At 37.3% G+C, this 24,377-nt stretch overlaps 1 protein-coding gene across 5 annotated transcripts in view; it reads right to left on the bottom strand.

Moving 5' to 3' along the window:
* The window catches only part of Dusp16 (dual specificity phosphatase 16), a 104,702-nt gene that overhangs the window by 20,749 nt on the left and 59,576 nt on the right, over positions 1–24,377 (bottom strand). For all 5 annotated transcript variants that reach the window (XM_046436264.2, XM_046436260.2, XM_046436261.2 and 2 more), the window contains one exon: positions 11,564–11,727. In XM_046436264.2, the coding sequence (XP_046292220.1) occupies positions 11,564–11,727 (164 nt within the window). The remainder of the gene's footprint in view (positions 1–11,563; positions 11,728–24,377) is intronic.

The following is a 24,377-nucleotide window of genomic DNA, read 5'->3' on the forward strand; positions in this document are numbered from 1 at the left end:
TAATTAATGTACATAATTATAATAACAAGCACATTGGGGATTGGGCTGTGGCTCAGTGGCAGAGTGCTTGCCCAGCACGTGTGAGACACTGGGTTCAATCTTTAGCACTGCATAAATAAATAAACAAAATAAAGGCATGCTGTCTGCTGTCCATCTAAAAGTACAAAAAGATGTTTTTAAAAAGAAAAAGTTACAAGCACACTGGCCCAAACAGGTCTGCCATGCAACTGCTGATGTCTGGTAAGCATACTCTTCCAATGGTAGAGGCAGGTATGCTGCAGAGAAGAGCCTAAGAGGGGCTGCTGAAGACTCAGAAGAGATGTCACAGCATCTCTGAAGTTAGTAAACAAGTTTATAAAGTTTCATAACTGTTCTATTAACCTGCTTTCTTGATTAATTGTTCTTGGTTTTTTTTGATGATGTATATACAAGTGATTGACAGAGCATCTCAATGTTTTTAATGGTGCTACTGAGAACTACAATTATGAAAAACAAGAATTTTATGCAATGTTTTTACTCATAGATGGATACCAATGCCTTCTTAATAAATTGTAAAGCACATATTTGTAATTGTTTTGTTTTCAACATGTTGTATAAAACATACGTAACTGAGTATTTACTCTGTCCCACGATTAAACATTATAATCTTTAAACTTCCAGAAAATAGTCTTCTTATGCTGTTAAAGATTTACCTCAACTTTGTACTAAGTCTACTAATTCATGCCTTCTATTGACAAGTCCTTTTCTGGCCTTTAAATATCCTCTGACACCTTGGCCTTTTCTTGGAACTCCTTAGCTTAGCTGCTCACTCCCATTAGGTCTAGCCTGGCCTCTGTCAATACTAATACCTATAAACCTTTCATAATTCTTATTTCATGTAGCCTACTCTTGGACCATTCCTCTCTCTCCAGTTCAGTCTCTTCTACCACTACTTCTGGAATCCTTCAACCCTCCAGGATCAACAATCTGCTAATCCTACTCACCTTTCGGACTCCCTCCATCCCCATTATGTCTGTCTGCCTTCCCTGCCCAATTAAAACTATAGTCAGTCATTACAATCATTCCCTTGCTTTCACTCTCAATTCCTTTGCCTCCTTATCACTTCTTCACGCTCACTTGGCAAGATTACAACCTTAGTTAAGCCCAATTCTACACCTAAACTGCATTTATAGCTGTGCTATTGAACATGGCCAGGGAAAACACTCTCCAATGCTACCTGATCTCACTTCCAACTCATGCTCACAATCATTGTATTTCCCTAGCCCATTCACTTTCCTTCTCTCAGGTGCCATTCCATTCATTTCCATTTTTCTTCAAACTCTCTACATGTCCCTGCTCATTCTCACTCTTAGCTCGTGGATGATTATTTCCTACTACACTAGAAAAAGTAAAACAATCAGAAGCAAATTTTGATTTTCACTACCACATTCACCCTTGTACCAGCATATGTACCTACCTATACACTCTACCTTTCTACCTGTTGCTATACATGAACTTGCTCATGTTTCTATGGCCAATCCCAGCTCTTGCTTAATAAATTCCATCCCCTCTCACTCAAGGATATGGCTCTAGCTATTCTCCATCTCTCTCCTATATCAATTTTCCACTGTTCTGGATTATTCTCTCTGCTGACAATCAAACAAGCCACTATTCACCCCATCTTAAAAATATCTTCTCCCACTTTCCATCTCCTCCTCCAACTAATACATGTCATATCATTCTTTTTAGCAAAACTTCTTGAGAGAGCTGCTTATCTTTACTTGCTATCTCCAATTCCTTTTCTGTTATCTCCTGAATCCATTCCATTCAGGCTTTCATTCCCACCATTCTCCCAAAACTGCTCAGAGATCACCAGTACTCTCCACACTGCTCAGCCCAATGACCAATTCTTGGTCATCATCTTCCTTGACCTATAGCACCACTTGGCATACTTGATTACCTCCTCTCTTCCTGGAAAACACTTTGTTAACTTGCTTCCTACAATCTCATGATTTCCTTCCTTCTCTTTGGTTTTACTCCAAGCTATTTTATTTATTCTGCTCTATCACTTTCATTCAATACCACTTTGCATCATGAATATTTGCTATCATCCTGCCTCAGCCTTCCAAGTAACTGGGATTACAGGTACGCACCACCATGCCTGGCACTTAATAATCTTATCCACTCTCATGACATTAAATACTGTCTTTATGATGCCACATTTATGTCTCCTCCTGAGGGACCCTGTCCTGAATTCATATATCCATCTGCCTACTCAGCATGTCCACTTGAAAGTATATCAGGCATCTCAAACGTGGCCATGTCCAAAACTGAATTCCTCCTGTTCTACCCAAAGGATTCCCAATGGCAAGTGCATCTCCTAGTCTCCTTGACACCTCTTTCACACACCCGGCCCTCACCATCTAATCCATTAGAAAATTCTAGTGGCTCTACCTTCAATTAGGCAGTTACACAGTATAACTGCTACCAACTTGATGCCAACCCACTACCAACTGTCTTCCATGCTTCTATCCTGTAGGGAGCACAACCTATTTTCAACATAAGAGCTAAAATGATCTAAAAGAAGATAAGTCAGATCATGTTACTAGTCTGCTCAGAACCTATTAGTGACTCCTGTTTTAGAGTAAAAGCCAACATGTTTATAAAGATGTTGTAAAGGCTTGTGAAGTCTTGATCTCTTCCTGTTAGGAGTAACTTTGACACACTCCTCATGTTCACCATGCTCAGCCACACTGGTCTCCTTGTTTTCCCCTCATCATACAGATAACACTTGTACCGGCAGTGGCTTCTACATGTGCTGCTTTTCCTCCAGATAGACAAATGACTCATTCTCTTCAAGTGCTTGTTCAGATGTCTGTATCTGGAGGAAGCCTACCTTCATCACCCTTTAATCACAACCAACACCCTATAGGCACTCCCTCTCTATGCCCTATTTTCATCATAGGACTTAACCATGATAAATATGTTATATAATAAATGACACTAACAGCTTACCTACTTACTATGTTTACTGTAAAGTTTCTTTCCTCCAGGATATATGCTCATGGGGGGGAAAAAAAAAGTTGTCTTTCTTCCTGATACATCCCCAGCACCTAGAATACTTGTCTGGCACACACAGAGATTAAATAAGTATTTGATGAATGAATCATTATCTTTAAGAGGACTAAAGTCAGGATCCAGTAACTAGTTTATTAGTATCTTTTGATGAAAAATCTTTGCATATATTCCTTACATAGTTTCATTTATAGGTCATAGTAAAATGTCATTAATTTATATTGTATTCATTTTACAACTTATTAAAGACTGATTACTCGGGATTCTCAAATGTATTAAGAAAGGGTTTTCTGAGTAAATTAGCAGCATGAGAAAACTTTTTAGGAGATTTTACTTAAGTAATTCTTAACATGGTAAATTGTTTGAATCAAGTTGTACTGTTTAAAAATTAAGTTATATTTATTATTTTGAAAAGTTGCCAAAGTGCTTTGTAGGGCCTTGGGGGCATATAAAGAGCAAGCACCCCTATTGAGAGTTGAACAACCTACATCAATTAGGCAGCTACACAAATATCAAAAATAGAAAGAGGTATCAAATGAATGTGATCCCACAGAATAAATAAAATAGCTTGCAGTAAAACCAAAGAGAAGGATTTTGAAAGGGAACTAAAATTACCATCTGAAGTTTGAATGGGGTATAGTTATCCCTTGATCTAAGGAGGATTGATTCCAGGGCCCTCAAAGAACAAAATCTATGGATACTCACATCCCTTATATAAAATGACGCAGCACTTCCATATAACTTTCATATATCCTTCCATATACTTTAAATCATTTCTAGATTACTTTTAATACCTAATACAATGTAAATACTATGTAAATAGACAGTATAGTATATTGTTTCAGGAATAATGACAAGAAAAGAGTCTGCCCATGTTCTGTACAGATGCATTTTTTTCCCAAATGATTTTCAATCTGTGATTGGTTAAATCCATGGATGTGGAACCCAGGAATACAGAGGGACAACTGCATAGGTATTGTGGATGGATTTTCTCTGATATAAGGAGGCTGATTCATAGTGGGGTAGGGATGGGGAGCATGGGAGGAATAGATGAATTCTAGATAGGGCAGAGGAGTGGGAGGGAAAGGGAGGGGACAGGGGATTAGCAAGGATGGTGGAATGTGATAGACATCATCATCCAAAGTACATGTATGAAGACACGAATTGGTTTCAACATACTTTATATACAACCAGAGATATGAGAAAATTGTGCTGTATACATGTAATAAGAATTGTAATGCATTCTGCTATCATTTTTTTAAAAAATCAATTAAAAAAAGAAAGTAAACACAAAGTACAGAAATGTCTGGAGGACTGACCATGCAGCACTGACCATGTCCATTCAGACATGGAGAGGACCAGCGGAGAAAAAGATCAGAAGAGGTTAAGATCTGAAAAGATACAATTAGATCATAGAGGGTCTTAAATATCAAGTTGAAGAGTCTAACTGACAAGCTAAAGAAGTTGATAAACTGCCATAATTAGAGGGCTGATTAATTCATTAAAGCAAACTCTTTTTTTCCCTTCCCCTCAATCCTCTCTGCACAATTCAAAGTTCCTACATTCTTCCATACCCCCGCCCCTCCCCACTTTGGATCAGCAATTGCTTATCAGAGAAAACATTCAGCTGGTTTTTGGGATTGGCTTATTTCACTTAGCATGATATTCTCCAGCTCCATCCATTTACCAGGAAATGCCATAATTTCATTCTTCTTTAAGGTTAAGTAATATTCCATCATATATGTATAAATAAAATCAATCACATGTCCTTTATCCATTTATCTGAAGGACATCTAAAGCTGGTTCCATAGTATAGCTATTGTGAATTGAACTGCTGTAAGCACTGATATGGCTGTGTCACTGTAGTATGCTGATTTTAAGTCCTTTGGATATAAACTGAGGAGTGAGATAGCTGGATCAAATGGTGGTTCCATTTCAAGTTTTCTTGAAATAGAATCTCCATATTGCTTTTCATAGTGTTTGCACCAATTTGTAGTCCCACCAGCAATGTATGAGTGTACCTTTTCCCCACATCCTCACCAACACTTTTTGTTACTTGTATTCTTGATAACTGTCATTTTGAGTGGAATGAGATGAAATCTTAGAGTCGTTTTGATTTGCATTTCTCTAATTGCTAGAGATGACAAACATTTCTTCATATGTTTATTGATCAATTGTATTTCTTCTTCTGTGAAGTATCTGTTCAGTTCCTCAGTCCATTTATTGATTAGGTTATTTGGGGGGTTTTGTTTGTTTTTTTTGTTTTGTTTTTTGGGTTTTTTTTTTTTTTTTTTTTGGTGTTAAGTTTTTTGAGTTCTTTATATTTCCTGGAGATTAATGCTTTACCTGAGGTGCATGTAGTCAAGATTTTCTACCATTCTGTAGGCGCTCTCTTCACATTATTGTTTCCTTTGCTGAGAAGAAGCTTTTTAGTTTGAATCCATCCTCTTTATTGATTCTTAATTTTACTTCTTGTGGAAAGCAAACTCCTAATGGATTTTTTTCGGGGGGAGGGATACCAGGGCTTGACTCAGGGGCACTCAACCACTGGGTCACATCCCAGCCCTATTTTTTTTTTAAATATTTATTTTTTTTTAGTTGTAGTTGGACACAATACACTTATTTTATTTATCTATTTATTTTTATGTGGTGCTGAGGATCGAACCAGGGCCTTGCATGTGCTAGGGGAGCGCTCTACTACTGAGTCACAATCCTAGCCACCCAGCCCTATTATGTATTTTATTTGGAGACAGGGTCTCACTGAGTTGCTTAGCACCTCACTTTTCCTGAGGTTGCCCTTGGACTCATGATCCTCCTGCTTGGGTCTCCTTAGCCATTGGGATTACAGGCATGTGCCACCACACCCAGCTTAGTGGCCTTCTTATTAAAAACAGTTCATAAGTAGTTCATGTGAAATCTCAGTGTGGCAAGAAATAATACAAAATATATGAGTACCGGCCCAAGAAAAATCAAAGCACAAGTCAGCACACTGCTATTCTACCTGAATGATCTTGGTATTCACCTGTAAAATAAGGCTAATGTTGTGTGTTCCATACAGCTGGCATGAGTATAAAGTAATACATAATATAGTCTTATTAAATGTTAGTTTCTTTACTTTATTACATTGTAAATATAGCTTATGAATTGTATGAATTATATCAATAAAGCTAGTAACAAAATAAGAGTTTTCAAAAAGCCTATAATGTATATTTTTCACTAATCCAAATTCTTGTTTTTCCTAATTGGCATTAAGTAGGGAAGTTATACTGAATACAGCAGGCTGAATTTAAGAACACATTCTTCTGCAGAGTGAAAGAGATGACCCCTATGAACTTAAAAAATAGGTTATAGTTTCAATATACAATTAAATCAAATTTCAAAAATATTTGTGAGTCAAAAAAAAAGTTTTATTATTACAATTTTCATTCTTTTTTTTTTTTCATTTAAAAGTCTGACTCCTAAACTATGTAATGAATTTTCTCCTCTAGCTGGACTAATTTCTAAGTGTAGTTTCTATGACCTGTTGATGGAGCAATAGAGTACAGATTAATAGATGGCTTTAATAAAACTGCTTTATTTGGGCAATTTCCTCATGGTCAGCTAGTCTGAAGACAAGAAGTCCCATTAAATCACCATGGCATAACAATTATAGACAATCAAATTATAATTTACCTTACTGAAGTCAATTTCATGAGTCAATTTGAATTTGCCACTCCATTTGCCTTTAAAACTGACCAAGTCCTACTTCCTCTATCCAGCCTTCCTCAAGCCACAAAACCCACTCCACCACTCATGTTAGCATCATGCCTAGTACTCTATCCTATGCTGACAATAATGATGAGTGTCCCCTATAAAGCAGGGACTGCACTTGATGATATGCAAATCATCATTTGAATATCACATAAACAGTGAGGGGGGAATTATTACAATTTGCAGATAAAGAAACTGAGATTCAGGATCTTATCTTGAGTGATATGGCTGGTAAGGTGAAAAACAGAGAAGCAAACCTATCCACCCTCAGAGCTGACACTCACCCATTATGCAGTACTGCCTAAGTAATGATAGTCATACTGTGAATCATTTTGACTTGTGAATTATTGTTTAAAAAATAGGTTTTATCTAACCAACCAACTTGCACACTGTATGGTGATTCTACACATGGTAGACACTAAACGTTTATACTGATAACTCTAATGACCTTCTGTCTTCCTATATCATGTATTTCTCTCTTGAAAACTCTGAGAGCATCATTCAATGATATTGTGTCCAAGATATTGCCTAACTGCCATAAGAACAACAGAGAAAGTATCAATAATCTTACTAGCAGGCAAAACAATAGGGTAACATAGGAAAACCAACTTTGCATGTTAAAAGGCTGTAATAAAAAGCTAAATAAAGAATGTTGACAACCAGACAATAACTCAGGAAGAAGAAGCAGACCTGCGCTAGTAAAGCAGCTGAAGCAGCTCATCTCATACAGTGCAGGTTAGTAAACACTTGCAGTAGGTAATTCTATCATACATTTCATGTATTTAAATGTGAAAGAAAAGTTTCCATTTAAAGTTTTAAGTGATAAGAAAAATGATAAAGGAACTTTTTCTTTCACATAATAACAGATTCTCAAATCCCACACATTTCAGATACAAACTGGGCATCAGCAAATGACTTTTAATTTTGTTCCCATTTCAGCTTTAGTTACATCCTGTAGTTACAGATACTACAGAATGAAAGAACAGACTGTAAGAAACAAAAGCACAGTTTGAGGGACAAGTAAAATGAAAGTATATTTTTGCAACCAATGACTTGCGGTCTTTAACAGAGAACCATATCTTTAAAACATCAGAAACATCAAGTATTGACCTGCACTGTCCAGTAAGGTAGCAATAGGCTTCCCACAGCTACTGAGCACCAAAAATGTGGCTAATCCAATTTAATATGTGCAGTAAGAATAAATCACACACCAGATTTCAGTAGGACAAAACATGTAAAATATCTCGATTTTTAATACTGGTTGCATGTTGAAATGATAGCATTTTAGATATACTGGTTTAAATGAAATGTTATTAAAATTAATTTCACCTGTTTTACTCAGGCTACTTAGAACATTTCAAATTATGTATCTGTCAGCGACAAATCCTCTGAAATGGAAATGAGGACAACCACTCCATTCACAATATCTTCAAAAAAAATAAAAAACTTGGGAATCAAATTATGTATCTGGTTTTCATTATACTTCTACTAGATATGGATGGTGTAGAATTTGTTGTGGAAAACCTCAATTGTGATCTAACAGACTGTTAAGATTCAGCAGTCCATCAAAACAGCCTGCTGTAGAAAATTCAATTTTACAGAAGACTGATATTTTCTGTTATATAAACATGAAAATCAGAGTAGCTTGGATTTGCATATGCTCCGTCCCTGATGAACTCTGAAGTTGGTGACATAATCTTGGGCAAGTGACTTAACAACTCGGGGCCAACCTACCTTCTAATCCTCCTATGCAGGTTAAATACAATAACAAAGAGTTTTTCTAGAATTTTAAATGGTAAGTATTATGATCTTTCTAAGAATACTTCTGTGACAAACTTTTAGTGTATCTTGGTGGCCCTCTATTTTAGAAAAAGACTAATAAATTAGTAGCCTTGTAGGTAATATTTTTCAGGACTTCAAATTTTGAATTGTAATAAAATATATGTACTATTAGGAAAGATTATAAAATTTTCATTTTTAGAGATCTTTAAGGAAAAAGAAGCATATTGTTGCTCCTTCCTGTTTAAATCAAGAAGTTCAGCAGGAAGATCAGTTAGTTTATGCTATTTGTGAAAGGTAAATCTGGTTCTAAAAGGCAACTGGGTGATGTTGGGGAATTTGTTTAACATTTCTGGAGTATCAATCTCTAAAATTCCCTTCAGGCTCTTGTCAACAGTGAACACAGAACTCAGATACAAATTCCTGCTCATTGTTTTCAAAGCTGTCTACCTTACCAGTGTCTTATTTCTTAATATCCATTTCTTACCATTACATCTATACATCTATTCTATTAAAATATTTATTTATTAGTTGTAGTTGGATACAATACCTTTATTTTATTTATTTATTTTTATGTAGTGCTGAGGATCAAACCCAGGGCCTTGCACATGCTATCCAAGTGCTCTACCTATGAGCCACAACCTTAGTCCCCTATACATATATTTTTTAAAAGTTTCATGACAATCTTCCATGATGACTCCTTGCCCATGCTGATGTCCCATGAACTTCCATAAGCCCATTCTCCCCTCACACTAACTATATGTTTGAAGGCCATAGGGCCATGAAAAACAAAAAATTTCCCCCTTTCCTTATTCTCAATTCCAGGTTCTGATTTAACTGCTCTTGCCTTATAGGTGCTCACAAAGTTGTTTACTAACACATACTTGTTAAATAGGAGAAATGTCTAGAGCAAAATAAGTGTGCTGTTTACAGCCTCAGCAATTTGGTGAGATCTTTTCTCAAAACAAAAATAAAAAGGGCTGGGATTGGAGTTCATGAACCAGAGAACCTCTTGGTTCAATCTCAAGTATAGGGAAAAAAAAAAAAAAAAGGCTTATTGTTCCTAAACTGCCTGCACATAATCAGAAATAACTGCATCTGGTTATTTAGTTGAATGTCAAAGTCACAAAAATGGTCTGTAACACAATTATTTGTGGAGTCACCTGCTCACCAAGTTTTACCACAATTAGATTTCTTCAGTAGACTTTTTTTTTTAAATCTGGGGATTAAATAAACTATCTCTAGATTTGCTCTGGGAATGCATGTGACTTTAAGAAATTAATTTTGGGGAGGGGAGAGGCTATGTGGGTAGGAATGATGGAATGAATGACATTATTACTCTATGTGCATGTATGATTATATGACCTAACTCTACATTATGTACAACTAGAAGAATGAGAAATTATACTCCTTTATGTATGATGTGTCAAAATGCATTCTACTTTCACATATAACTAACTAATTAGAACAATTTAAAATTTTTTCTTAAAATGTAAGTTAAGATGGATTCATGCCAGAGGAGGAAAGAGAGGGGTTAATCCAACATCACTGGCATCCTTATAAAAAGACAAGTGACTCAGAGTGAAACACACACACAGATTGAAAGCAAGAACTGGGGAGCAGAGTATGTCCAGAAACAAGTTGAATACCCACTCTACTCAGGATACCCACTCTTTACAACTGCTGATCTTCACTAGAATCTGTCTTCCAGTGTTTTTGCTCAATTTGTTGAGTGAATAATTAATGAATAAATCAACTGTGGGGTTGTTCACTACTCCAAAAAATTAATTTTGTTTTCTGTAACATAGTTTGCTTATCTTGAAAAGAGAATTAATAATAATTCCATGCTCAAAGGCATGGTAACCCCACCAGAAATGTTCTATAAGCCTTCAAGTCTCAAATAAGCAGATCTCACAATAAGAGCAAGTGCATTAGCAATACAATATTGAGGCAAAATTTTGAAGAGGTGGGAGTTTGGGGGGGGGGGGGAGATGGGGATTATAATGCCTCATTACTACCCAAAGACAGTCATTTTTTCCTCATGGGAAAGTTTGCTTTGCATGTGCTAAAGAAAGCCAATCTGGAAGCTTACTTTACAGTTAGCCCAATTGTTCTAGTCATTCAAGGAGAAAATGTTAAGGGGTACTACTGCCCTTCACAGAGGAAGTAGCATCTGTAAATCATTAATAGTTGAATTAAGATCTCTTCAATTGCTTTTTCAATTAGGGACATAAATTAAGAAGTTTTAGAGAAAAATCACTTTTGCAGACAGTAAATCCACTGTTTCCTCCTAGCACATGTAAGAGCACATAAGCTGCTGAGTCAGATTTTAATTCTATTTTATATTTGTACCATTATATGCATAGGCATCAATTCTCTCTTAGGGCATGCTTGTTCAGTAATACCAACACCCTTTCCAAACCCTTGCTCTTACAAGCCTCTTTTTTCTCAACCAAACTGCTCCAACAAGCTTTAGACACACAGTGGGCAGGCAATGCATACTTTTTTAACCTTCCTTTTCAAAGGAGAATGCCTCCTTTGGGGGGGGGGGAATTAAGGTCTTCACTGGGGTTTCCTCTCTAAAGGTTTGCCACCTTTCCCAACAGCGGTCATCATGAGGACATTCCTCAATCCAAGCCCAACCCGAGTTCCTTTCTAGTAAGTAAACACATTTCTAAATGTAAAAGTACTAGCCTTCCTGAGTGCATCCAATTACTACAATAGCCCAAGAAAATGACGCTAAACTTCTAAAAATTCTCCTATTTCAGGTCTCATGGACCTATGAGGAAAGCAAGTAAATATGACCACATCAAACAAAATACCACCCTAATGATGCAAGTGTTAGCTGGGGATTCATACTAAGAATGGTATACTTCCTTTCCGGGATCATGGTGTGTTCAAATGACACATAATGGGCAATTGCTGTTTTTCTAGCTGTACCAATAAACTGAGTTTTCAAGGATATTTTCCGAGCACCCACCTTGTTGAGGACATCTCGCTGGCAGCCAAGATAAAGATTGGGAAGAATTCGTGTTGGCCCAATGTTGGCAACAGGCAAGCAAGGCTGAGAAATGCAGGTAGGGACAAGAGTGGATTTTCCTTCACAGAGGCCAGGGAAACAACGAGAGAACTCAGCAAACCCACCTAAGAATAAACATTATAAGATTATGTCATGCACAAAGTAAAAATCAGCCATTTGTGAACTACTCAACTAAAATTACTTAGAATAGAAAAATCAAATCCCACAGATCCAAGTGGATACCACTCCCTATGAGTTCCTTTCTTTAGCTGCTGATGCTAAATTTGATCATAGGATCCAGTAACAGGTCTTGGTTTATAAGGCTACAATATGGAATATGCAAGTCCTAAAGGCATTTTACATGACTCTTCTTTCTCAAATATGCTCTTCATCTTCACAAATCCTGATATCTGCTCCCCACTTCTCAGCCTCAAACAAATGATCTTTGTGGATAATAAAGAGAATTTAAAGTCAGTAACAAATAACCACTTAAGACAATTTTGCACAGAAGCAAAATAGGGATATAAAAACTGTGAACCAACGCCAAATGTTACTTCTTCTACGTAAAATTTATCACATAATTCTTTCTAGAACTTTACATCTTCCTATTATACATATTTTTAAAAATTTCAAACATATCAAAAATATGCCCCTACTCTTAGAAATATTATCTATATCAAGTTCTTAGGATTCTGTAGGCAGTTAGTCAAGGTTCCTACTGATTACCACTGATTTCTGAAGATCTGTTCATTTACTAAACACTAGAAAGAAGTGTTGACAGACCCTAAATTCATGAGACAAGATTCCTGGATTCTGAAAAGTTCAGTATTTTTCTAGTCCTGTTAATGATTGGCTCTATGACTTAATGAAGATACAATCTTGCCACCACTCAATGGGAAAGAAAAAAAAAAAAAAAAAGAGAGATCTGTGTAGCCAAAGGAGGCATTCTTGCCTTCTCTGGGAAAAGAAAAAATTAAGGTCTTCACTGGGGTTTCCAATCTAAATAATCCTATCCAAATTCAAACCTAGGAACCAAAATGATTGGTAAATTTTCATAAAATCCCTTGCTGTCCAAATGCTCATTACTTCATAAGTCCAAACTCATAAACTGAGATTTGAATTATAATACTTATATATTTATAATACTATTAAATTAAAAATTAACATATTAAGTTTTATTAGAAGGTAGTACCATGTCTTCCAAAATTATCTCCAAAGAAACTGGTTAAATTTATTTAAGCCAAATGAGCTTTGCAAATTCATTTGACTACAGAATTGTCTCTAAAAATCTATTAACTTGCTAATGTAATGCACATTTACAGAAATGCTAGACTAGGATTATTGCAACTACTGAAAAGTAGCCAATTAGAATTCTATACCTACAAGCATAAACCACAGATAGATTCAAAGACAGGGATCAGCCAATACTGGTATGTGAGTGCCTACTGTTTAGAATTTATAATCTTACTTACGTTACTGTTCCTTTTCAGTGTCTCTAACTGTACAACACAGTTGTTTATTTAAAGTGTGGTTTCTTTCCCCCAGTTAGTTCTCATAACATGATAAAAGATTCTCATCATTCTTTGCTTACCTTATTATACCACCCAACATAACAATAGGGACTATTTTGATTGTATGATTTTAAATTGTTCTACAGCATTAGATGATTCTAGTGTTTTGCTAAAAAAAAAAAAAAAAACCTGTTTTCATATATGTATTTTTTATTTTCTGGATCCAGTACAGTTCATGGGATGACCTATCATTTAATTCTAATAAAACAATGTTCCAGTAAATGTTTTCAGAGAAATAAAAAGAAACTCCATTTGAATTTCATTTTAAACTTATGAGTAATCATACTTACAAATAATATGAAGTAATCATAGGATGTACTAAACATTTGCCATGTGGCAAGCGGTACTCTAAGCCCTTTACAAGTATAATTTCTCAATATTCATAATAACCCTATGAGGTAGGTACCATTACCGTTCCCATTTACAGATAAGAAAATAGAGTTTTAGAATGACATTGCATAATAACTAGCAGAGCTAGGATATGAGTCTGCCTCTCTGAGTCCTGTGGGTTTAATTTCAACTCTTCCCTTGCACGCAGAGCCCAGTCTTGCTGATGGCTGTGGGGTCCAGCTTCACCACCTGTGATCTGCCAGTTCTTAGTACCAGGTTAATGATAGCCAACTGCCCTCTCCTAAACTGATGGAAGAGCCTTGCTTCCCTAAAGCTATATGGCTGGAAAGTTTTGATGCGGGGGAAAAATAAGAGAAGGAAACCTGACATGACCAGAGATAAGAGACTTGAAATATACTTTGTATGAAAGTCATAACAAAGTTTACAAATGAACTAGTTGAAATGTAAATATGGTCACTGGTTTGTTCATGATCACAGTGTGCAAGCTGGCAGTGAGGCTGAAGATGTCTTGGCTTTCAAGCTTCTCCACAAAACAGTTTTCAGAGGGATACTATTTCACAGCAATCATAAACTGATTATCCCAGGCTCAACTCTATCACTAATTATCACAGGGATCCTAGATTACTTTAACTTCAACTTATCTCAAAAGCCAGTGTGATGCTAAAAAATTCCATGCAGAGAATAGAAATTAATAAAAGAAAGAAACAATTGTTTGGCCTCAAAACAAAAAGCCAACCAACACTACATTGTAAAATGCATCGTAAAACAAAAAGAAACCTCTTGTTTACAAATATTTTTCAACTAATATCTAGCACAAACACAAATAGCCAAATAATTTTTTAAATATTTAATAGATTTCAATGAAATCAAATCATACATTTAGTGCCCAGTCTGGCTTGAAATGTACCAAACTGGGGCTCTCAGTCACTTCCAGAAAACACTACCTCAGCCAAAGAGTACATTTCCCCTGATCTTTATCTATGACAATATTCCACTCTGCTGACATCCTCCTTCATTGACAGTTTTTTCCATTCACTGACCTTTCATTCACTGTTGTACTCTAGTGACTCCAGTTTCATTCCATTAATTAACAACAGATGGCACCGGCAAGGTAGAGGGAACTGTGACCACGCACAGAGCAGGCCCAGCGGCCTGCTGAGGGGCAGAGCCACCCCCCACCCCCCGCGCCTGCCAGGTGACCACCGACAGAAAAGGCCCAGTGGCCCGCGGTGGGACAGAGCTTCCAATCACTCCTGCAAGGTAGGCGGGCCTGCGACCCACCGGCAGAAGAGGAGCAGCGGCCTGCTGAGAGGCTGAGCCGCCCCCTCCCCCTGCGCCGGCAAAGTAGAGGGAACTGTGACCACGCACAGAGCAGGCCCAGTGGCCTGCTGAGGGGCACAGCCACCCCCCCACCCCCCGCGCCTGCCAGGTAGGTGGAACGGTGACCACCAACAGAAAAGGCCCAGTGGCCCGCGGCGGGACAGAGCTTCCAATCACTCCTGCAAGGTAGGCGGGCCTGCGACCCACCGGCAGAAGAGGAGCAGTGGCCTGCTGAGAGGCAGAGCCGCCCCCTCCCCCCTGCGCGTGCAAGGTAGACGGAACTGTGACCACCATAAGAACAGGCCAGACCTGCAACCGAGAGACAGAACAGGCCCAGTGGCCTGAGGAAGGGTAGAGCCGCCCCTCCCCGCGCCTGCAAGGTAGGCGGACCTGCGACCCACTGGCAGTACAGCCCCAGAGGCCTGCAGAGGGGCAGTGCCGCTGCCTGCGCCAGCAAAGTAGACAGAACTGTGACCACCGACAGAACAAGCCTAGCAGCCCGCAGAGGGACAGAGCCGCTGCCCGCGCCTGCGAGGGAGACTTTGCAACTATACAAGACCAATATAAATTTATAGGGGGAAAATTCAATACCACAACAGTTTCACCAAGTAGAAAGGAACGCGAACAGTATGAAGAGACAAGGAAAGAAAGGACCACAAGCATTGCAGGTCAACTCAACGTTAGAAGAGGTAATAGCTGCAGCAGATGGAATGTCAGATAAAGAATTCAGGATATACATGCTTCAGATGATCTGGAGTCTCAAGGAAGACATCAGACAGCAAAATCAGACAATGAAAGATCACTTCAACAATGAATTACATAAACAAATCCAAGAAGCAAAAGATCAACTATACAGGGAAATAGAGGTTATAAAAAACAAACAAACAGAAATCCTAGAAATGCAGGAAGCAATAAGCCAACTTAAAAACTCAATTGAGAATACTACCAGCAGAGTAGAACACTTAGAAGACAGAACATCAGACAATGAAGATAAAGTATTTCAACTTGAAAAGAACATAGACAGCTCAGCAAGACTGTTAAGAAACCATAAGCAGAACATCCAAGAAATATGGGATAACATCAAGAGACCAAATTTAAGAGTCATTGGGATACAGGAAGGGACAGAGTTTCAAACCAAAGGAATGAGCAATCTATTCAATGAAATAATACGAGAAAACTTCCCAGACTTGAAGAATGAGACAGAACCCCAAATCCTAGAAGCCTACAGGACGCCGAATGTGCAAAATCATAAGAGACCCACACCTAGACACATTATAATGAAGATGCCCAACATACAGAATAAGGAGAGAATTTTAAAAGCTACAAGAGAAAGGAAGCAGATCACATTTAGGGGTAAGCCAATCAGGATAACAGCTGATCTTTCAACACAGACTCTGAAAGCTAGAAGATCCTGGAATAACATATTTCAAACACTGAAAGAAAATGGGTTCCAACCAAGAATTGTGTTTCCAGCGAAATTAAGCTTCAGGATGGAAGATGAAATTAAAACCTTCCACGATAAACAAAAGTTAAAAGAATTTGCAGCTAGAAAACCATCTCTTCAAAACATCCTTGGCAAAACATTACAGGAAGAGGAAATGGAAAATAACAATGAAAACCAACAGTGGGAGGTAGGACACTAAAGGGGGGAAAATAATCAAAGAGGAAAACAAACCATGTTTAGTAACATAAATAAACAAATATGGCTGGAAGAACAACCCATATCTCAATAATAACCCTAAATGTTAATGGCTTAAACTCACCAATCAAGAGACACAGGCTAGTAGAATGGATCACAAAACAAGACCCAACAATATGCTGCCAACAGGAGACGCATTTGATAGGAAAAGACATACATAGGCTGAAGGTGAAAGGTTGGGAAAAATCATATCACTCATATGGACTTCGGAAACAAGCAGGAGTATCCATACTCATATCAAATAAAATAGATTTCAAGCCAAAGTTAATCAAAAGGGATAAAGAGGGACACTACATACTGCTCAAGGGAACCATACACCAACAAGACATAACAATCATAAATATATATGCCCCAAACAATGGTGCAGCTATGTTCATCAAACAAACTCTTCTCAAGTTCAAGAGTCTAATAGACCACCATACAATAATCATGGGAGACTTCAACACACCTCTCTCACCACTGGACAGATCTTCCAAACAAAAGTTGAATAAGGAAACTATAGAACTCAATAACACAATTAATAACCTAGACTTAATTGACATATATAGAATATACCACCCAACATCAAGCAGTTACACTTTTTTCTCAGCAGCACATGGATCCTTCTCAAAAATAGATCATATATTATGTCACAGGGAAACTCTTAGACAATATAAAGGAGTAGGGATAATACCATGCATCCTATCTGATCATAATGGAATGGAACTGAAAATCAACGATAAAAGAAGGAAGGGAAAAGAATACATCACTTGGAGAATGAACAATAGGTTACTGAATGATCAATGGGTTATAGAAGACATCAAGGAGGAAATTAAAAAATTCTTAGAGATAAATGAAAACACAGACACAACATATCGGAATCTATGGGACACATTGAAAGCAGTTCTAAGAGGAAAATTCATTGCTTGGAGTTCATTCCTTAAAAAAAGAAAAAACCAACAAATAAATGATCTCATACTTCATCTCAAAATCCTAGAAAAAGAAGAGCAAAACAACAGCAAAAGAAGTAGAAGGCAAGAAATAATTAAAATCAGAGCTGAAATTAATGAAATCGAAACAAAAGAAACAATTGAAAAAATTGACAAAACTAAAAGTTGGTTCTTTGAAAAAATAAACAAAATCGACAGACCCTTAGCCATCCTAGCAAAGAGAAGAAGAGAGAGAACTCAAATTACTAACATACGGGATGAAAAAGGCAATATCACAACAGACACTTCAGAAATACAGAAGATAATCAAAAAGTATTTTGAATCCTTATACTCCAATACATTAGAAGATAGTGAAGGCATAGATAAATTTCTTAAGTCATATGATCTGCCCAGATTGAGTCAGGAGGATATAGACAACCTAAACAGACCAATATCAATTGAGGAAATAGAAGAAACCATCAAAAGACTACCAACTAAGAAAAGCCCAGGACCGGATGGGTATACAGCAGAGTTTTACAAAACCTTTAAAGAGGAACTAATACCAATACTTTTCAAGCTACTTCGGGAAATAGAAAAAGAGGGAGAACTTCCAAATTCGTTCTACGAGGCCAACATCACCCTGATACCTAAACCAGACAAAGACACTTCAAAGAAAGAAAACTACAGACCAATATCTCTAATGAACCTAGATGCAAAAATCATCAATAAAATTCTGGCGAATCGGATACAAAAACATATCAAAAAAATTGTGCACCATGATCAAGTTGGATTCATCCCTGGGATGCAAGGCTGGTTCAATATACGGAAATCAATAAATGTTATTCACCACATCAATAGACTTAAAAATAAGAACCATATGATCATCTCGATAGATGCGGAAAAAGCATTCGACAAAGTACAGCATCCCTTTATGTTCAAAACTCTAGAAAAACTAGGGATAACAGGAACATACCTCAATATTGTAAAAGCAATCTATGCTAAGCCTCAGGCTAGCATCATTCTGAATGGAGAAAAATTGAAGGCATTCCCTCTAAAATCTGGAACAAGACAGGGATGCCCTCTCTCACCACTTCTGTTCAACATAGTTCTCGAAACACTGGCCAGAGCAATTAGACAGACGAAAGAAATTAAAGGCATCAAAATAGGAAAAGAAGAACTTAAATTATCACTATTTGCAGATGACATGATTCTATACCTAGCAGACCCAAAAGGGTCTACAAAGAAACTATTAGAGCTAATAAATGAATTCAGCAAAGTGGCAGGATATAAAATCAACACGCATAAATCAAAGGCATTCCTGTATATCAGCGACAAATCCTCTGAAGTGGAAATGAGGACAACCACTCCATTCACAATATCTTCAAAAAAAATAAAATACTTGGGAATCAACCTAACAAAAGAGGTGAAAGACTTATACAATGAAAACTACAGAACCCTAAAGAGAGAAATAGAAGAAGATCTTAGAAGATGGAAAAATATACCCTGTTCATGGATAGGCAGAACTAACATCATCAAAATGGCGATATTACCAAAAGTTCTCTATAGGTTTAATGCAATGCCAATCAAAATCCCAACGGCATTTCTTGTAGAAATAGAGAAAGCAATCACGAAATTCATATGGAAAAACAAAAGACCCAGAATAGCAAAAACAATGCTAAGCAGGAAGTGTGAATCAGGCGGTATAGCGATACCAGACTTCAAACTATACTATACAGAGCAATAGTAACAAAAACAGCATGGTACTGGTACCAAAACAGGCGGGTGGACCAATGGTACAGAATAGAGGACACAGAAACCAATCCACAAAACTACAACTATCTTATATTTGATAAAGGGGCTAAAAGCATGCAATGGAGGAAGGATAGCATCTTCAACAAATGGTGCTGGGAAAACTGGAAATCCATATGCAACAAAATGAAACTGAATCCCTTTCTCTCGCCATGCACAAAAGTTAATTCAAAATGGATCAAGGAGCTTGATATCAAATCAGAGACACGCCATCTGATAGAAGAAAAAGTTGGCTACGATCTACATACTGTGGGGTCGGGCTCCAAATTCCTCAAGAGGACACCCATAGCACAAAAGTTAATAACTAGAATCAACAAATGGGACTTACTCAAACTAAAAAGTTTTTTCTCAGCAAAAGATACAATAAGAGAGGTAAATAGAGAGCCTACATCCTGGGAACAAATCTTTACTCCTCACACTTCAGATAGAGCCCTAATATCCAGAGTATACAAAGAACTCAAAAAATTAGACAATAAGAGAACAAACAACCCAATCAACAAATGGGCCAAGGACCTGAACAGACACTTCTCAGAGGAGGACATACAATCAATCAACAAGTACATGAAAAAATGCTCACCATCTCTAGCAGTCAGAGAAATGCAAATCAAAACCACCCTAAGATACCATCTCACTCCAGTTAGATTGGCAGCCATTATGAAGTCAAACGACAACAAGTGCTGGCGAGGATGTGGGGAAAAGGGTACACTTGTACATTGCTGGTGGGACTGCAAATTGGTGCAGCCAATTTGGAAAGCAGTATGGAGATTTCTTGGAAAGCTGGGAATGGAGCCACCATTTGACCCAGCTATTCCCCTTCTTGGTCTATTCCCTAAAGACCTAAAAAGAGCATGCTACAGGGACACTGCTACATCGATGTTCATAGCAGCACAATTCACAATAGCTAGACTGTGGAACCAACCTAGATGCCCTTCAATGGATGAATGGATAAAAAAAATGTGGCATTTATACACAATGGAGTATTACTTTGCATTAAAAAATGACAAAATCATAGAATGTACAGGGAAATGGATGGCATTAGAGCAGATTATGCTAAGTGAAGCTAGCCAATCCCTAAAAAACAAATGCCAAAAGTCTTCTTTGATATAAGGAGAGTAACTAAGAACAGAGTAGGGTCGAAGAGCATGAGAAGAAGATTAACATTAAACAGGGATGAGAGGTGGGAGGGAAAGGGAGAGAGAAGGGAAAATGCATGGAAATGGAAGGAGACCCTCAGAGTTATACAAAAGTACATACAAGAGGAAGTGAGGGGAAGGGGAAAAATAATATAAGGGGGACAAACGAATGTCAGTAGAGGGAGCAGAGAGAGAGGAGGGGAGGGGAGGGGAGGGGAGGGGAGGGGAGGGGGGATAGTAGAGGATAGGAAAGGCAGCAGAATACAACAGACACTAGTATGGCAATATGTAAATCAATGGATGTGTAACTGATGTGATTCTGCAATCTGTATATGGGGTAAAAATGCGAGCTCATAACCCACTTGAATCAAATTGTGAAATATGATATATCAAGAACTATGTAATGTTTTGAACAGCCAACAATAAAAAATTAAAAAAAAAAAAAAACAAACAGATGAGACACTGCCCGATTTCTCCAGAACCTTTAAAAACTATCCATGGCCTTGCCAGCAACTCAATTTTGAAATATATCTAAAATGTCCGTTTTCCTCTCAAAGGTTCTTTTATCAACAAGATCTATACCACAAGAAAAGTACAATTCATGTATGCTTTGTTACCAAACGGCTGACACAGACACAGAATAAAGCATCATCTTTGTCTGCTCCTGTCATAACTCTCTACTGCCCCAAGGACTCTGTGTTAAACAGTCCATTACAAAAAGACAGCACCAGTTCATTACCCTCCTATTTGAAAAGCAGTACTAAAAAACTGACAAGCTTCCTAAAAAGTTTTCAAGTATTTTAAAAAGTTACTCAAGGATTTTTTTTCCCTGTCCAGTCGGTAATTACCAAGTTTCTCTGATCCCTAAATTCTGCTGTTTTCATCTGAGAATACAGAAAATAGGAAGTGGTATTAACCCACATGTGCTTCCCTAACACAGGCCTGAATTTAAGAATGGCTGTGTCTGCTACTGCCCTTGCCTGAGCATGTCTGTGTTCAAGAAGAGGAGGGGCTGAGGTTGTGGCTCAGTGGTAGAGCGCTCGCCTTGAGCAAGGCCCAGGATTCGATCCTCAGCACCACATAAAAACAAATAAATAAATAAATAAAGTTATTAAAAAAAAAAAAAAAAAGGAGGAGGAGGAAAACACAGGTTCAGACACTTCCAGCCTCTACAGATTTGGATGGACAAGGCAGACAGACTGAAGTGCTAATGCCTATATTTCTCTTGTCTTCACAAATTCAACCAAAAGGACACATATTTAGAAATAAGAATATATTACTTTGGACAGTCAAAATACTTAGTATAGCTTCAAAGGCATATATATTTTACATATTACTTTATCCTATTCGTCCAAGAAAAATTTCTTTCCTCAAGGGCACTTCTTTCACAATTCCAAACCTAAGTACTATTTTCTGTCAACAACCACAAAAAAGGAAACAAACAAATAAAAACCCCCACTGTGAACCACCATTCCGTTTTGATGGGAAGAAATATGCCAAGTACAATAAAATACATATAACAACTCCACTAAACAATTCCAATAAATCCCTTTTTTCTCTTCCCTTTGACTCAGGTAATCAGTTATAGATCACTATGCATTTTTTTAAAATGAAAGAATTATTTACTAATTAACAAAAGTAGCCTTTACTATAGCTTAGTGATTCTCTTAATTTACTTAAGTCCAAATTTTAAAAACAGAACCCTATCCTTGTAGTCAAACTAATGGTAAATGTTAATTTCATTATTTTAAAGACAGTTCCCTATCGGGAGAGACACAGGACTTTTCCCTTATGCTTTCATTCCAATAGGTAACAAGTCATCAGAGCTTTGTCAATTGACTGAGTTGTCTAAAGCTGGAAGGCAGAATTAAAGAGAACCACCATAATGTGAATGGATTCCATGGCCATATACAGAAATAGTATTTAAACAAAACTCTATTTTGTGGGAGACCATTTTCTAAAAATTCATATGCAATTTTTGTATTTTAAATCACATAGGTCCTATGATTTCACAGTATAGAACAGTTTTCTTCATACTGAAAATTAAATCTGTTTCTTTACAATCACATATAATATTAAAAAGTGAAAACATGTTTCACAATAAAATATTTTTATTGCTCTTAAGGGTTTTTTGAGACATGGTGGTACATGCCTATAATCCCAGGGACTCAGGAAGCCGAGGCAGGAAGTTCAAAGCCAGATTAAGCAACTTAGAGAAGCTCTGAGCAACTTAATGAGATCCTATCTCAAAATTTAATAAAGGGTCCCTGGGTTCAATCCCTGATACAAAAAAAAAAAAACAAAAAACCCACAACTGATCTACACTAATTTAAGCTCTTATTCCAACTATCCCATACCTACTGAGCATAGAGCAAGTGCAAAGTAGATGGACACATATTTCTTTGAAAACTCTTCAGGAAACCTGAGAAGTTGCCTACATCTCATAAAACATATTCTATATGTGACAACTCCAAAAATGTTCACCCTATCTTGAACAACTCTATCATTTGGTAGTGGGGAATAAGAAGTTTTTATCTAATTTGGTAATTAACAATTATTACATACACAACAAATGAATTAAAAATTTTCAAAGTATTAGCATAAAAAATCTCTAAATGGGCTGGGATTGTGGCTCAGCAGTAGAGCGCTCGCCTAGCACGGGCGCGACCCGGGTTCAATTCTCAGCACCACATAAAAATAAAGGCATTGTGTTGTGTCCATCTACAAAAAAAAAGTTTCTCTCTCACTCTCTCTCAAAAAAAAAAAAAAAAAATCTCTAAATGCTGAAATAATGCAACTTGTAACTTCTTATAATTCTTAATACCAGATTTTACTAACCCTCAGGATATTATCTCAATCAATGCACTGACAAAATCCAAATTCTGTTTTAAGAGTTCTCAAAAGATGCAGTATGATAGCTAGTTTACTGACCTTTCAAACTGGCAATACATAACCTGAAGCAGCTCCTTCTTAACACAAACACATACCACCAGGACTTTTAATACATGCCTCAAATAAACAGATTATTCCAAAGAGTGCAACCAGAATAACCCATCAAAAGGATTACAGCCATAATATACTTGGTTAAATAATATTAACAAACTCTCTAAGAGCCAGATTTGCAGAAGCAACAACTGGTCTGACTGGTCCCCCAGTGACATTTAAGATGTGACGACAAGTGAACCGTATTCTGGAACTTCCTGAGAAGGATGGACTTAGGAGGACTCTACTTCCATCAGTATAGAAGGAGGTTGTTAAGGAGAACATTTCACCTGAAAACCAAGCATGCCTAGTTCTTATTTTGGGGCTTACTATCCAAACTCCCATCTAACATTTCAATCCTCTCTGGTCATTTCTAGTTAAGGACTTACTGATACCTTAAAATTAAATTAAAAGCCAAAATCTCCCTCTCTCTTTCTGCATCCCTGTTGGTGTTACCAGCATTCCCTAGGCATCTCAGCAGTATTTACTTGGAATGTCAACACACCAGTATGATAGCTCTTCTCTCTGTCCCTGCCTTGCAGTCTTCTACCACAGTGCCAGTCCAAGACCTTCACTGCTCATGCTTGGATAAATTTCAGCAGCTCTCCTGAATCCACGTCCTCTTTTCCAATTCCTTTCCAACCCGTTGCCAGATTTAGTATTCAAAAATAATATTTTGAGCAAGGCACAGTGGTGCCCTCCTATGATCCCAGAAGCTTGGAAAGCTAAAGCAGGATGTTCAAAGCCAGCCTCAGTTCCTTGGCAAGGCCCTAAATAATTTAGTGAGACCCTGTCTCTAAATAACTCAGTGGTAAAGGGCCCCTGGGATCAATCCCTGGTACTAAAAAAATAAATAAAATAAAAATTTTTTAAAAATGTTTGATGCTATTCTCTGCTTCCAAATATCTACAAAATAGAATCTAAAATTCTTAGCCTGACAATCTAATCCCAATCAAGTGTCCAGTCTAATTTCCCCTACCATCAACCCCTCATTTACTTAAC

The sequence above is a fragment of the Marmota monax genome, unplaced genomic scaffold (assembly GCF_021218885.2).
Source record: "Marmota monax isolate L192 unplaced genomic scaffold, Marmota_monax_Labrador192_F-V1.1 WCK01_AAM20220418_F8-fsc00012, whole genome shotgun sequence".
Classification (NCBI taxonomy): Eukaryota; Metazoa; Chordata; class Mammalia; order Rodentia; family Sciuridae; genus Marmota; species Marmota monax.